Raw genomic sequence first — 15,795 nt, 5'->3', positions numbered from 1 at the left:
CACTCACTCACCTCAAACCACAGATGCACCAAATCTCCAATTATGTATGGGTCAATTTTTTCCCGAAGTAAACCTGAAAACTATGTGAACATCTTCTCCATAACAAAGCTAATAAGGCTTCATCAAGATCGTAGGAGAAGCAGAGAAGTGGTCTCTTCAAAAACCCCACCCCTGCCATTGGTGACCTACAGGTGGGCAGGATCTCATGCTTACAGATATTTTCCTTGATGGACAATGGGTTTATACCTGACATCAAGCATGCCCATTCTTGGGACCTACACCAAAAGGTCTCAAGTCACCAAAAAGCATGGCATTGGAAATCAGTGGTGCTTCTTTCCAGGAAACCCCAAAGTCAATATGGAAGGGAAAGTCTGTTCTTACACAGCTCATGTGCAGATTCACTTACCCCAGGAGCAGCCTAAAAGCAGCAGTTTTAAAAAGCACCTAGAACATATATAGAGAAGATTCATTAGTTAATTAAGGCTTCTGCTTAGGGTGCAGGGGCTTACTGATATTTTCTCTGAGAACAGGGACATTGGAAGTGATCATTTTTTGCTCTCAATCCACCTTGTTAGTGTTGTCATTAGTGTGTGCCACTATTACATGAGCTCAATCTTCCAAGTGTCCACAAGAATACCCAACAACCAAAAAAAAAAAAAAAAAAAGAATGCCCAACAACCATGTGTTCCCTTCCCCTCTTGAGGCCAACAAGCTTTCTGGGAACTTGTGTTCTCCTTGCCACATGGAAGTGGAGGGTTTACCCCACACCCACACTATTCCATGCCCCTGCTATGTCCAGTGGGCTTTCCTCAACTATGGGCTCTCCCATGACCCTGTACCCTTATAAGGATTACTCACCAAGGCTACTCACATCCCCACTGCAGCCAGTGAGATTAACCTGATTCTTCTGCAGCCCAAATGAAGCCAGAATGCTTCTCCTGCACTTTTTGCCTTTCTAGGCCCTGATGCAGCTAAACTCTTGCCCTGATCTAGAATCCCTGGCAGCCTAACTGACACCAGAGAATTTTCCCCTCTCATGTGCTCATCTGCCTGCAATACAGGAGACCCCGGTTCGATTCCTGGGTCGGGAAGATTCCCTGGAGAAGTGATAGGCTACCCATTCCAGTATTCTTGGGCTTCCCTTGTGGCTCATCTGGTAAAGAATCCGCCTGTAATGTGGAAGACGTGGGTTCAATCCCTGGGTTGGGAAGATTCCCTGGAGAAGGGAAAGGCTACCCACTCCAGTAGTCTGGCCTGGAGAATTCCATGGACCATACAGTCCATTGGGTTGCAAAGAGTCGGACATGATTGAGCAACTTTCACTCACTCATGTGTTCATCCAGGCTTCCCTGGTGGCTCAGATAGTAAAGAATTTTCCTGCAATGCAGGAGATTTATGTTTGATCCCTGAGTGGGGAAGATCCCCTGGAGAAGGGAATGGTAACCCACTCCAGTATTTCTTGCCTGGAGCATCCCATGGACAGAGGAGCCTGGCAGGCTACAGTCTATGGGTTTGTAAAGAGTTGGGCATGATTGAATGACTAACACTACTACTACTATGCACTTATCCATGGCCCTGATTCATGTGAGCTTGCCCTATGTTCCTACCCCCTCCCCCATATAGCTGGTTCACTCACACCAGACCTAGACTCCCCTACAGTCCATTGTGTCCATCAGGCAAACACAATACACACAGGAGATGCCCCTCAAGCACCCAGCACTTGTGGCCAGGCAACCACTGTTTGGAGGGCCACAGGACTGAAATAGTCAGAGAAACAGTTCTGAGCAGGCTACCACCCTCAAGGCACAACATACAAAGTTGCCTGAAACAGTTTTTCAAGTCTTCCTTGAAAAAGGCCTATTCATTTGTGCTGGAGCTTTAGCCTGAGTTGCATGTTTCGTATCTAAAGGCTATAGAGGAGCTCATGGGAGACAAAGCTGGGGGATGGCATCTCAGTGCTCTTCTTTGGCCTCAATGTATCTCACAGGTACCCCTCAGAAGGAGTTTATACACTCATCTGGATCTTCAATTTTTGCAACTAGTCAAGAGTACACCTACTGTGTTTCATCAGTAGGCCAGCAGGGGTTTTCATCACATACCCACAGAACTGTAAATAATTGTAATATTTAAATAACTGCCATCTGACAATCTATCTTCCAACTAGTCTAAAAACATGTATTGACAGTGGTCCCTCCCTTTGGCACAGATAGGGCTTGCTTGGAACCACCTCCAACACTGGCACCAAATAGAAGTCACAGAACTGAAGGACACAATAACTGAACTAAAAAATACACTAGAGAGATTTAACAGCAGACCAGATGATGCATAAGAACAGATCAGCAACTCGGAAGACAGGGTAGGGGAACTCAGCCAAACAGGACAGCTAAAAAGGCAGAGAAAAAATAAAATGAAGACAGTTTAGGACATACCTGAAGCAACATTAATTGGAACGATATTTGCATTACAGGGATCCCAGAACAAGAAGAGAGAGAATGCAAGAGAGAGGGACAGAAAACTTATTTAAAAGAATAATTGCTGAAAATTATTCTAACCTAGAGATGCTGAGAGACTGTGAAACAAAAACAAACTGATCAAGAGCAAGACACATTATGATTAAAACAACAAAACTTAGCATAGAATTTTAAAAGCATCAAGGGGAAAACAACTTACTACATACGAGGGCACTCCTAGTATATTAAGAGATTTCTCAAAATAAATTTTGCAAGCCATAAGGGAGTCACAACCAAGATAATCACTATGGTGTGATCACTCACCTAGAGCCAGAAATCCTGAAATTAGAAGTCAAGTGGGCCTTAGAAAGCATCACTACGAACAAAGCTAGTGGAGGTGATGGAATTCCAGTGGAGCTATTTCAAATCCTGAAATAGGATGCTGTAAAAGTGCTACACTCAATATGCCAGCAAAGTTGGAAAACTCAGCAGTGGCCACAGGACTGGGAAAGGTCAGTTTTCATTCCAATCCCAAAGAAAGGCAATGCCAAAGAATGTTCAAACTACCACACAATTGCACTCATCTCACACAATAGTACAGTAATGCTCAAAATTCTCCAAGCCAGGTTTCAGCAATACATGAACCGTGAACTTCCAGATGTTCAAGCTGGTTTTAGAAAAGGCAGAGGAACCAGAGATCAAATTGCCAACATCTGCTGTATCATCTAAAAAGCAAGAGAGTGCCAGAAAAACATCTATTTCTGCTTTATTGACTATGCCAAAGCCTTTGACTGTGTGGATCACAATAAACTATGGAAAATTCTTCAAGAGATGGGAAAACCAGACCAGCTGACCTGCCTCTTGAGAAACCTATATGCAGGTCAGGAAGCAACAGTTAGAACTGGACATGGAACAACAGACTGGTTCCAAATAGGAAAAGGAGTTCGTCAAGGCTGTATATCGTCACCCTGCTTATTTAACTTCTATGCAGAGTACATCTAGAGAAATTCTGGGCCTGAGGAAGCACACGATGGAATCAAGATTGCCCGGGGGAAATATAACTAACCTCAGATATGCAGATGGCCCCACCCTTATGGCAGAAAGTGAAGAGGAACTAAAAAGCCTCTTGAGGAAAGTGAAAGAGGAGAGTGAAAAAGTTGGCTTAAAGCTCAACATTCAGAAAACGAAGATCATGGCATCTGGTCCCATCACTTCATGGGAAATAGATGGGGAAACGGGGGAAACAGTGTCAGACTTTATTTTGGGGGGCTCCAAAATCACTGCAGATGGTGACTGCAGCCATTAAATTAAAAGACGCTTACTCCTTGGAAAGAAAATTATGACCAACCTAGATAGCATATTTAAAAGCAGGGATATTACTTTGCCAACAAAGGTCCGTCTAGTCAAGGCTATGGTTTTTCCAGTGGTCATGTATGGATGTGAGAGTTGGACTGTGAAGAAAGCTGAGTGCCAAAGAATTGATGCTTTTGAACTGTGGTGTTGGAGAAGACTCTTGAGAGTCCCTTGGACTGCAAGGAGATCCAACCAGTCCATTCTGAAGGAGATCAGCCCTGGGATTTCTTTGGAAGGAATGATGCTAAAGCTGAAACTCCAGTACTTTGGCCACCTCACGTGAAGAGTTGACTCATTGGAAACGTCTCTGATCCTGGGAGGGATTGGGGGCAGGAGGAAAAGGGGACGACAGAGGATGAGATGGATGGATGGCATCACCGACTCGATGGATGTGAGTTTGAGTGAACTCCAGGAGTTGGTGATGGACAGGGAGGCCTGGCGTGCTGTGATTCATGAGGTCGCAAAGAGTCGGACACGACTGAGCGACTGAACGGAACTGAACTGAAGGGAGTCACATGATATACTCAAAGAGGTGAAAAAGAGAAAAAAAAGAAAGAAACATCAAACTAAAAATACTCTACCCAGCAATGTTTTTATTCAGAATTGGAGAGTCAAAAGAATTTTAGAGATAAGTAAAAACTTAAAGAGTTCATCATCACTAGGCAGTCCTAACAAAAAATGGTAAAGGGACTTCCTTAAGCTGAAAAGAAAGATCAATATTAAGAACAACAATGGCAACAAACATATGAAAGTATAGATCTCAATGGTAAAAGTAAATATGTAATAAAAGTAATGGATTAATTACCAATAAGCTAGTATGAAAGTTAAAAGATAAGTAGTAGAAATTACTGCAACTAAAACAATTAGTTAAAAACATACAAAATAAGACATGTAAAATGTGACATTGAAAACATACAACATGGGAGCAAATGAAAATATACAATTTTAGGAAAGCATTCCAACTTAGACTGTTAGCAACATAAAATAAACTATTATAATTATAGGTTGATTTAAGTAAGCCTGATATAAGAAGGGCACATGATTCAAACAGTTTTCTAACAGAATACACAGAAGGAAACAGTGATAGAAAATGATGTTTGAACATCACTATTTATTAGAGAAATACAAATCAAAATCACAATGAGATATCACCTCAGATGTGTTAGAATCTATCACTACTGCTACTACTACTGCTACTACAGTGGGTAGCCTTTCCCTTCTCTAGAAGATCTTCCCAACCCAGGAATCAAACCCAGCTCCCTGGCATTGAAGGTAGATTCTTTACCAGCTGAGCCACCAGGAAAGCCCTGTGTTAGAATAGCTACAATCAAAAGACAAGAAATCACAAGTACTGATGAGGATGTGGAGCAAAGGAGACCCTTATACTCTGTTTTGGGGAATTCATCATATATAAGTGCAGCCACTATAAAAACTATGGATATCACTCAAAAAAAAAAATGTAAGTAGACCCACATAGTCCACTTTGAGTATTTTATCGGAAGAAAATAAAAATGTATTTGAAAAGATGTATACATCCCTATGTTCATTGCAACTTTATTTACCATAGGCAAGATATGGAAGCTACTTATCTATCAATACATTAATGGATAAAAATATATATGAGATACACACAGTGAAATACTACATGCACTCCCACAAGGAAATACTACTCAGCTATGAAAAAGGAGCCATTGCCATTTGAGACAACATGGATGGACCTCGTGAGTATTATGCCATATGAAATAAGTCAGGCAGAGAAAGACGGATACTGTATGGTTTCACTTATATGATTGCACTTATGTATGGAATTTAAAACAAACAAACAAACAAAAAACTCGTAGATACAGAGAAAATCTTGTTGGTTATCAGAGGATGAGTGAACTGGAGTGGGTGAACAAAATGGGTGAAGGGGGTCAACTGTAATGTGACAGATGTTATTCTGGGGGTTCTTTCCCATGGATTTTAGATGTTTAGCAGCATCATTTCAGACATTATCTGACATTCAAGGGGAAAACATTTCTAGTTGAGAACCACTGGTCTAGTTTGAAAACTAGAAGTATCCTGATGGATTTACAATCAAGAGCCATCACATACTCAGATGATAACATTGCCCAGTTCACTAAAGACCTTCAAGCCCCATTTCTGCAGGGGAGAATAAAGTTCTTAAAATGTACTTCCTCATAGATGAGATGATTGTAAATACTCAATCAAACAATCCATATTCGGTACTAAGTTCAGGTTTTAGTAAAATAAATAAATAATTAAATGTATCTCTCATCATTACAAATGTTTTATAATGAACTAAAATGACATCTCTGAACTACAGATGTAAGTATAAAAATCCCACGTGTAATGAAGACAATGTACTTCATGCCCAACCTTTATTACCAAAAGAGCTCAGTCCCCACTGCCCCTCCCCCCCGCCCCCAACACACACTCTTTGTTGAAAGGAGAATAGAAATATTCATAGGATTCAGGGCCTGTGCCTCCACCACAGGTCAGTGATTTGAAGATGCAAGAGACCTGATCCAGACAGGTTCCTCAGTCTTAGATTTGGAGAAAACTCTAACTCAGAGTTGAGATAAGGTGCTAGGAGATTTAGAGATCTGAAAGGAAGGCTACTTCATGGAGGAGTGAAAAACAAAGAACAGAAATGGATTCACTTGACTTCTACCCTGCTGTCTTGTGAATTGAGAATCATTAAGGAAATTTTCCTTCCTTCCTTAACAGTTTTCCACAGGGGAATTATGAGGTTTAGAGCATGAAATAACAGAGAGAAACATGCCTATTAGCAGGTATAGGGAGTTATAAATATATCCACATTTGCAGTCTCTCAGCATGTGTAAACTTGGGCTGGAAGGGCCCTTTTCCCTCTTTGTTTGGAGTCCTAATTCTGGTTGGGGGCTGTAGCTTCACTCATTCCTGCTGTTTTGTCTCCATCACCAACCATCCAAGGGAGAATTCAGATGTCCCTGTTGGAGACCACCCTCTCAGAGTTCCCATCCAGGTGAGTCAAACAACCCAGCTGACTACGCATAAGGTCAGAGAGAATGGAAGCCAATTCAATTCAAGCCAGAGGCAATAGATTACTGTATCTATTTATTTGCTTGATAAATTAATTAAAGTGTCTATTATAGTAGTCACATAAAATTTACAGTGCAGCAATGCTATTTACATCTTTGACCATATTTCACAGTCTTTATCATGAAATTACTATTATGTCAGTGCTAGAAAAAGATGTTGAAATTGTTAAATTCACATTGATTCCTATCAGGGGTGATTTTCCCCCTGGGGACACATTGAACAATGTTCTGGGACATTTTTGGCTGTCAACCTGGAGGAGGGAAGATGGAGACCATGGATGTTGTAAACATCTTTCAATCTACAAGACAGAGCATAAAAGAGAATGATCTGGTTCAGAAAATTAATAGCCCTGAGACTGAGTATTCCTGGGGTAAAGCATATCAGTGAGGCAGTGTGTGTGTGTTCAGTTGTGTCTGACTCTTTTGCAACTTCATGGACTGTAGCCCGCCAAGCTTCTCTGTCCATGTTGTCATTTCCTTCTCCAGGGGATCGACCCAGGGATCAAAATCACATCTCTGGTGTCTTCTGCTTTGGCCAGTGGATTCTTTGCAATCTAGCACCACCTGGGAAGCCCAAAGAATATCTGTACTTGTGATATTTATAGCTCTCTTTGGGTTGTTTAATACTTTATGTTTATGCTAGCAAAATTAGAGTACTGTCTTTGCTACTAGTTTAAAAGTTCCAACCTTAACCATCATAACAGTTCTTAATCCCAGTCTTTTTCCCAGGCTGATAGGTAAAGACATTTCATGTTTTCTTAAAATATTGCTCAGTTGATCTTCATTTCCAGGGTCAGTCTGTTCCCATGTCCTTGAGGCCAGTTCTTGGAATTGTGGCAGCTTTTATGTCATGGCTACAGTCTGGTCCTCATGTAGTTAACTTATTTCACCTGATGAGGGTTTCCGTATCTATAAGACAACTCACAGGATACAGCTCAGAATACTATCTATAAATCTTTTTTTTTTAATCTATAAATCTTGAGAAGGAACTAAAGGTCCTTGACTGATTGTGCTTAATGACTAAACCCCTATTATTTAGTCTGTTGGACTGGTTTCCTTTGTTTCTGCATTTTCTCACTGCTCTAAGTTCTTCTCCAGCTGAAGTTTTTCTACACACAGAAGACAGGTGGAACACAAGGTGAAGGTGAAGACCATAAGGCTCTCCTCCATTTCAGTATCACTTGTAACATCTCCTCTTTCAGTTCTGATGTCATTTATTTGAGTCCTTGCCATTCTGTCTGCTGGGTACACACTTACACACATACCTTTGCATCTCCCTCCCATTCTTACTAGAGGTTTTGATTCATGTGTCACCATGTTTGCCAGTCTTACCAAAAGCACATGAAAAATAGAATACTATACTCTCCTGTATGCTTGCTTTCTTTCTCATCATACCACTTGTCCCCATCAGCAGTGATAGATAATCTTATGTTTGCGTATATATTTTTCAACCAGTGGATTGTAGGGAGTGTTGCTTTTCAACATCTTATATTCATAACCTAGGCAGTGGTGAAAATATGGTCATACTACAATTTACATTCCTGAAATAGATGGGTTTCTCATTAAAACTGTAAAATTCATCCTGTCCTCTTAGGGAAAAAGCTGATTGGGAAAGCAATTTCATATCAGAAATGGTATAGGGGAATTCATTAAAGAAAATCAGATCCATGCAACAAATACAAAAATTATTTTTTTATATTTTTTAATTTTTTTTTTTACTTTACAATATTGTATTGGTTCTGCCACACATCAACATGAATCCACCACGGGTGTACGCATGTTCCCCATCCTGAACCCCCTCCCACCACCCTCCCCATACCATCCCTCCGAGTCATCTCAGTGCACCAGCCCCAAGCATCCTGTATCGAACCTGGACTGGCGATTTTGAATCAGTTCTAATGAGGTGGATGAAACTGGAGCCTATTATACAGATTGAAGTAAGCCAGAAATAAAAACACCAATACAGTATACTAATGAATATATATGGAATTTAGAAAGATGGTAACGATAACCCTGTATGCGAGACAGCAAAAGAGACACAAAAATTAATTTATTGACTGCAAAGTATACATTATATAATTTAGAATATGTAAATAATGCAAGTTTGTGTGAATATTGGTGCTTCCCAGATGACTCAGCAGTAAAGAATCTGCCTGAAATGCAGGAATCACAGGTTCGATCCATGGGTTGGGAAGATCCCTTGGAGAAGTGCATGGAATCCACTCGAGTATCCTTGCCTGGAGAATTCCATGGACAGAGGAGCCTGGCAGGGTATAGTCCATAGTGTTACAAAGAGTCAGACACAACTGAAGCAACTTAGCACAAACACCCTCACATATTTGTATTAGTCATGTTATTTCCTTCTTTCCTAGAAGTTACTTCCATCATATGCAACCAGGCAATGACACATGGATTTCAGGATTTCTTCTTCTGAGATTTTCAGAGGAACCAGAAGTGCAGCCTCTCATATTTGGGCTTTTCTTATCCATGTACCTGCTCACTGTGTTTGGAAACCTGCTCATTATCTTAGCCGTCAGTTCAGACGCCAACCTCCACACCCCTATGTACTTCTTCCTCTCCAACCTGTCCTTTGTAGACATCTGTTTCACCTCCACTACCATCCCAAAGATGCTGTGGAACATCCAAACCCAGAATAAAGCTATAACCTATGAAGGCTGCATCACACAGATTTATTTTTTCACCCTCTCTGCAGTGTTGGACATTTTTCTCCTGACCGTGATGGCCTATGACCGCTTTGTGGCCATCTGCCACCCCCTGCACTACACAGTCATCATGAACCCCCGGCTCTGTGCACTTCTGGTTCTAATGTCCTGGATCATATGTCTCCTGAATTCCTTGTTACAAAGCTTAATGGTATTGCGACTATCCTTCTGCACAAACTTGAAAATCCCCCACTTTTTTTGTGAACTCAATCAAATGATCCAACTTGCCTGTTCTGACACCTTTCTTAATAACATGGTGATGTATTTTGCAGCTGTCCTGATGGGTGGTGGTCCTTTCACTGGTGTCCTTTACTCTTACTCTAAGATAGTTTCTTGCATACGTGGAATCTCATCACTTCAGGGGAAGTATAAAGCATTCTCTACCTGTGCATCTCACCTCTCAGTTGTTTCCTTATTTTATTGTACAATGCTAGGGGTGTACCTTAGCTCTGCTGGGACCCACAGCTCACGATCAAGTGCAACTGCCTCAGTGATGTACACTGTGGTCACACCCATGCTGAACCCCTTCATCTACAGTCTGAGAAATAAAGATATAAAGAGGGCTCTGAAAGCATTCTTTGTGAAGCAAACTACGAAATGATTAATTGTCAGAATACTGAGGAAATGCACCTGATAGCAGAAGACAAAGCTCCAGAGTCAGAAATTTTGATTATTTAATCAGATTGTTAAAGTAATATTTTTCTCTATTTATTTCCTAATGTTTTTTCCTTGACCTCAACTTCTTTATAAGGTTTAAATAACTGACTTTATCAACCTTTCTGCTCTCTGATATCCAACAGCTTTGCTCATTGCTGTTTTCATGTTTTCCCAAATTTAGTTTCAACCATGGCTCAGAAATATTTGGAAATCCCTATTTACCTAATGAAACAACATTTTAGAATATTTCATATTATATACATCATATTAAATACTTTTTCTGTTGTTTTACTACTGGAATTGTCATACATTATAGTACTCTGATGAAAAAAGGTACAACTGATGATGAAAGCAATTTATATAAGTTAATAATGGAGGAAAATCTGAGACCACTTTTTGCCTTTTTATCTAACATTTCTTTCTATAGCTCTACCTTAACTGATCCTACTTACAACATCGATTGTACGTCAAGGCTGTGTATTGTCACCTTGCTTATTTAACTTATATTCAGAGTACATCATGAGAAACACTGGACTGGAAGAAGCACAAGCTGGAATCAAGATTGCAGGGAGAAATATCAATAACCTCAGATATGCAGATGACACCACCCTTATGGCAGAAAGTGAAGAGGAACTCAAAAGCCTCTTGATGAAAGTGAAAGTGGAGAGTGAAAAAGTTCGCTTAAAGCTCAACGTTCAGAAAACAAAGATCATGGCATCTGGTCCCATCACTTCATGGGAAATAGATGAGGAAACAGTGGAAACAGTGTCAGACTTTATTTTGGGGGGCTCCCAAATCACTGCAGATGGTGACTGCAGCCATTAAATTAAAAGACCCTTACTCCTTGGAAGGAAAGTTATGACCAACCTAGATAGCATATTGAAAACAGAGACATTACCTTGCCAACAAAGGTTCGTCTAGTCAAGGCTATGGTTTTTCCTGTGGTCATGTATGGATGTGAGAGTTGGACTGTGAAGAAGGCTGAGCGCCGAAGAATTGATGCTTTTGAACTGTGGTGTTGGAGAAGACTCTTGAGAGTCCCTTGGACTGCAAGGAGATCCAACCAGTCCATTCTGAAGGAGATCAGCCCTGGGATTTCTTTGGAAGGAATGATGCTAAAGCTGAAACTCCAGTACTTTGGCCACCTCATGCGAAGAGTTGTCTCATTGGAAAAGACTCTGATGCTGGGAGGGATTGGGGGCAAGAGGAGAAGGGGACGACAGAGGATGAGATGGCTGGATGGCATCACAGACTCGATGGACGTGAGTCTGGGTGAACTCCGGGAGCTGGTGATGGACAGGGAGGCCTGGCGTGCTGCGATTCATGGGGTCACAAAGAGTCAGACACAACTGAGCGACTGAACTGAAATGTGTTAAAGCTGGCCACTTGGTATTATTCTCCTCATTAGAGTTCTGATACTCTTTTTTTTTTTCTTTTTCTTAATTCAGTGTCCAAAATGCTAACTTTAGTCACTGGCAAAATTATTATCAAATACATTTCTTTAAGAGGAGTATTTATTATAAGATAAACTTTAATAAATATACTGACCTAATATGACCTTAGATTCATAGATGACCTTAAAAAAGATGAAGATTTTTAAATCATATACTGAGCTATTTTGCAAAATATTTATTTTTCATACTGTACATTTATTCACTGGAATATGGACGTTTTGGGTTTTGGTTAGTTGTGTTTGGGTGTTAGTTGTTTGGGTGTTAGTTAGTTGTGTCCAACTCTTGTTTGGGTGTTAGTTAGTTGTGTCCAACTCTTTTGTGACCCCATGGACTGTAGCCTGCCAGGCTCCTCTATCCGTGAGATTTCCCAGGCAAGAATGCTGGAGTGGGTTGCCATTTCCTTCTCCAGGGGATCTTCCCAATCTACGTCTCCTGCTTAGCAGGTACATTCTTCACCACTGAGCCACTTGGGAAGCCCAGAATATGGAGAACTGTTGTCCATAGAATAGGGCTTTTATATATGTGTGGAAATTTGATTGACACTTTTTAGTTTTATTGATGTATTATCTTTTTACCACTTCAAAATGTTTAATGCTGCCTATAGTATGACTCCTTCTATTGCTATAAAGGAAATATGTCCCCTCTCCTACACTTTTTCATGAACACTAAAGTGATGGTGGATGAACATTATCAATGTCACCAATTATATGTTTCCTTTATGCACAGGAATTTTTTCATGTTTATTTCCAAAAAGTGACTCAGGAGAGCATGGATTCCTATCAATTCACATGAATGAAGAGCACTAGTATTCCCACACACACATGCATGTCCTTTCAACTGCTTCTGGTGACCATAAGCACTTTATAATAGTCATCTGAAATGACAAAATAATCAAGAGTACTGTCTTCAAATATAAGAAAAATACCAAGAATAATCAGCAGATTATTGTCTTCATTCTTACTTCTATTCACTTTGCTAATTGTATCAGCTAGCTGTTGCTGCATAACCAGCTATCCTAAGAGCAAATGATATAATATAATTCCTTTCTTACCAAATGATAATATATGATGTGATATGTATTACACATATATAATTGGAGCTCCACTGCTCTCTTCTTGAGTATAATAGTGAGCTAGGAGAATTTACATCTGTTTCTAAGGTTTGTTAATAATACGTGTGGTCAGGTTGCACTTCTTTCTACAATCAGTTTATCATATTTTTGTACCTAGGTTCATATTTTATTTTAGAAAAGAAAAAGTATCAAATGTGAATTTAATTTATCTATATCATTCCTGTATCTATATGGATACCATTTGTTTCTTCCCAAGTAGAAGAGATACCTCCGATCACTGCCCAGTCTGAATCACCTACTAGTCCTCTAGATATTACTCTGGTAGATTCATTGTTACATTTTCCCTTCTGTAAAGTGTATTGGGCTTTAATTTAAGTATGACACAATATACACTATACATAATTAAAACATACAATTCAATAAATAAAAAGAGCCATACCAAAATTACAGTACCTACTTCATGTTTCCATTTGTATATAATTCAAGAACGTCCTCAATAAATTTCAGTCTTTTTATGTTACTCTTAAAAATATAACATTTCTGAGCCTAAATTTTCTTATTTCTAAATGTCATGTAGTACTGTAAACATAACATCAGGCAAATATTATATGAAATAAATTAAATGTGCAGACATATTTTCTCAGGCCCAAAGAAAATATTCAAAAGAAAGTTGTGTGCATGTATATGTAAATTCCTTTATATAAATTTTATTGCAAATAAACATACTCATACATATTTGTACACAAAAACAGACTCCTGATCTCATATTTTGTCTTTAAAGGAAACTTGGAGAGGATTAAAATGTAAAAAAATGAATCTAAAAATTAACATGAAATAGAAGAGTGTAGAAATTTACACAAAGATTTAAAGTAAATGGTATAAATAAATTTAAAGGATTAATGACTTTCTTTACTTAATGTCTCAAAAATGAGAAATCCAAATCACATTTACATTTGTACATGATAAATATTCTACTGATTAAAGAGACTGAATATCTCCAAATTAATTTTTGATTTCTTCTTCTGCTTAAGATGGGGGTCACAACATTGAATGCCTTTACAGGGGAAGCTAAATGAATGAACTGAGACACTTAATATCAATTTCCTCAGCAAACTTTTATTAGTTAAATGTTTGTATTCAATTCCCAATGCTAATTTTAAATACCATACTAGTGATAGAAAGCAAACATGTGTATATATCTTTTCTTATTTTTGGTAAATGTCTTTATATTTTTATTTATTTATTTTTTTTTTTTGCTGGCTCAATATCTTTGTTTATTTTTGATTAACATTTTACTTTCTTTCATTTATTTTGTTTATTTATTTTTTTAAATTTTATTTTATTTTTAAACTTTACAATATTGTATTAGTTTTTCAGTATTTTTAATTTTTATTGGGGCAGAGTCACTCCACAATGTTGAATTAATTTCTGCTATACAGTGAACCCCAACCCTAACCCTATACAGCAAAGTGAATCAACCATATGCATATGTATATCCAAGGAACTCTACTCAATGCTCTGTGGTGACTTAAATGGGAAGGAAACACATATATGCTCTTACAATTCTAGGGTCAGAAGCCTGAAATGGGTCTCATTGGCTGAAATCAAGAGGTTTGAGGGGTGTGGCTAAAATGGCAGAAAAGAATGACCCTGAGTTCATCTCCTCCCATGGTAAAACCAAAACTATAATTCACAGAGCAGCTATTGATAAGAACTATCCATGAGAAGACCAGCCAAAATGATTTTCATGACTAAAGACATAAAGAAGAAAACACAGCACAATGAGTAAGAAGGGAGGAATGCAATATATACCCAAGATTTCATTTCCAAGGAGGAGACTCACACAGGAAGATAATCACAACTTCAGAGATTCTCCCCAAGAGTGCTGGGTCTAAGCCCCACAACAGGCTCCCCAGACCAAGAGTCCTACACTGGGAAGACAAGTCTTCAAACCATCTGGCATTGGAGTTCAGTGGGGCTTGCATATTGAAGAGTCAGAGGGCTACCGAATAAAGATTTCCCTCTTAAAGGGTGCATGAAAAATCTCAGTTGCTTTGAGACAGCACAGTTCAGTTCAGTTCAGTCGCTCAGTCATGTCTGACTCTTTGCGACCCCATGGATCGCAGCACGCCAGGCCTCCCTGTCCATCACCAACTCCCGGAGTTAACTCAAACTCATGTCCATTGAGTTGGTGATGCCATCCAGCCATCTCATCCTCTGTTGTCCCCTTCTCCTTCTGCCCCCAATCCCTCCCAGCATCCGAGTCTTTTCCAATGAATCTGTGAGACAGTGCAGAGACAGTTATTTGAGAAAAGACTGGGTCAGATCTACATACTTAACTTGACAAGCTTCTCAGATAGTCAAGAAACTCCTGGGACTGGCCTTGAGGATACAGACACCAGCAACAGTCATATTGGGGACCTCATTCTAACATGAGGACACTGCTGCTGGCAAACACCATTTTGGAGCCCTCCCTCTAGCATTCTAGCACAATAGTTTTACCTATCCGCCAGTGAACTAGACCAGTCAGCTTCAGCCTCAGATCCAGCCACCCCAGGATTTGGTTCTGCTATCTAGTAGGCCTCACCAACCCCAATAATCCCTGGGTTTTGAAGCCAAAAGAACTGTTTGTGTTCTGTTTCCCTAGGAACTCTGTACAACTACATGTGCCAGGATCCAGACCTCCACACCAGCAGCCTGGTATTAGCCCTGGAACCACACAATCAGATACGCTGGAACCAGACCATATAATTCTAAAATTTGTGTGTAAACACAAAAAACCCTACATAGCTAAGGCAATCTTGAGAAAGAGGAAGAAAGTTGGAGGTAACACACACTTTGATTTCAAACTACACTACAAAGTCACATAATCAAAACAGTATGGTTCTGGCTCAAAACAGACATATTGATCAATGAAACAGAATACAGGATCCAGAAATTAACTCACACTGGTATGGACAGCTAGTCTATGGCAAAGGAGACAAAATGTACAATAAGGGAAAA

The 15,795-nt window shown here is 39.6% G+C and overlaps 1 protein-coding gene across 1 annotated transcript; it reads left to right on the top strand.

Moving 5' to 3' along the window:
- The first annotated feature begins 9,274 nt into the window (after positions 1-9,274).
- LOC113896384 (olfactory receptor 7A17-like) lies at positions 9,275-10,210 on the top strand. The gene has a single exon (XM_027548587.1). It carries the CDS (start codon positions 9,275-9,277, stop codon positions 10,208-10,210), a length of 936 nt encoding a protein of 311 aa, XP_027404388.1.
- Positions 10,211-15,795: the final 5,585 nt, after the last annotated feature.

The sequence above is a fragment of the Bos indicus x Bos taurus genome, chromosome 7 (assembly GCF_003369695.1).
Source record: "Bos indicus x Bos taurus breed Angus x Brahman F1 hybrid chromosome 7, Bos_hybrid_MaternalHap_v2.0, whole genome shotgun sequence".
In the NCBI taxonomy this organism is placed as follows: Eukaryota; Metazoa; Chordata; class Mammalia; order Artiodactyla; family Bovidae; genus Bos; species Bos indicus x Bos taurus.
Note: the sequence above shows the minus strand (reverse complement) of the source record. Positions and strands in the feature narration are given on the sequence as shown.

What these genes read in the sequence shown, in the direction of transcription:
- LOC113896384 (XM_027548587.1), top strand. Translation starts at nt 9,275, where the DNA reads ATGCAACCAGGCAATGACACATGGATTTCAGGATTTCTTCTTCTGAGA.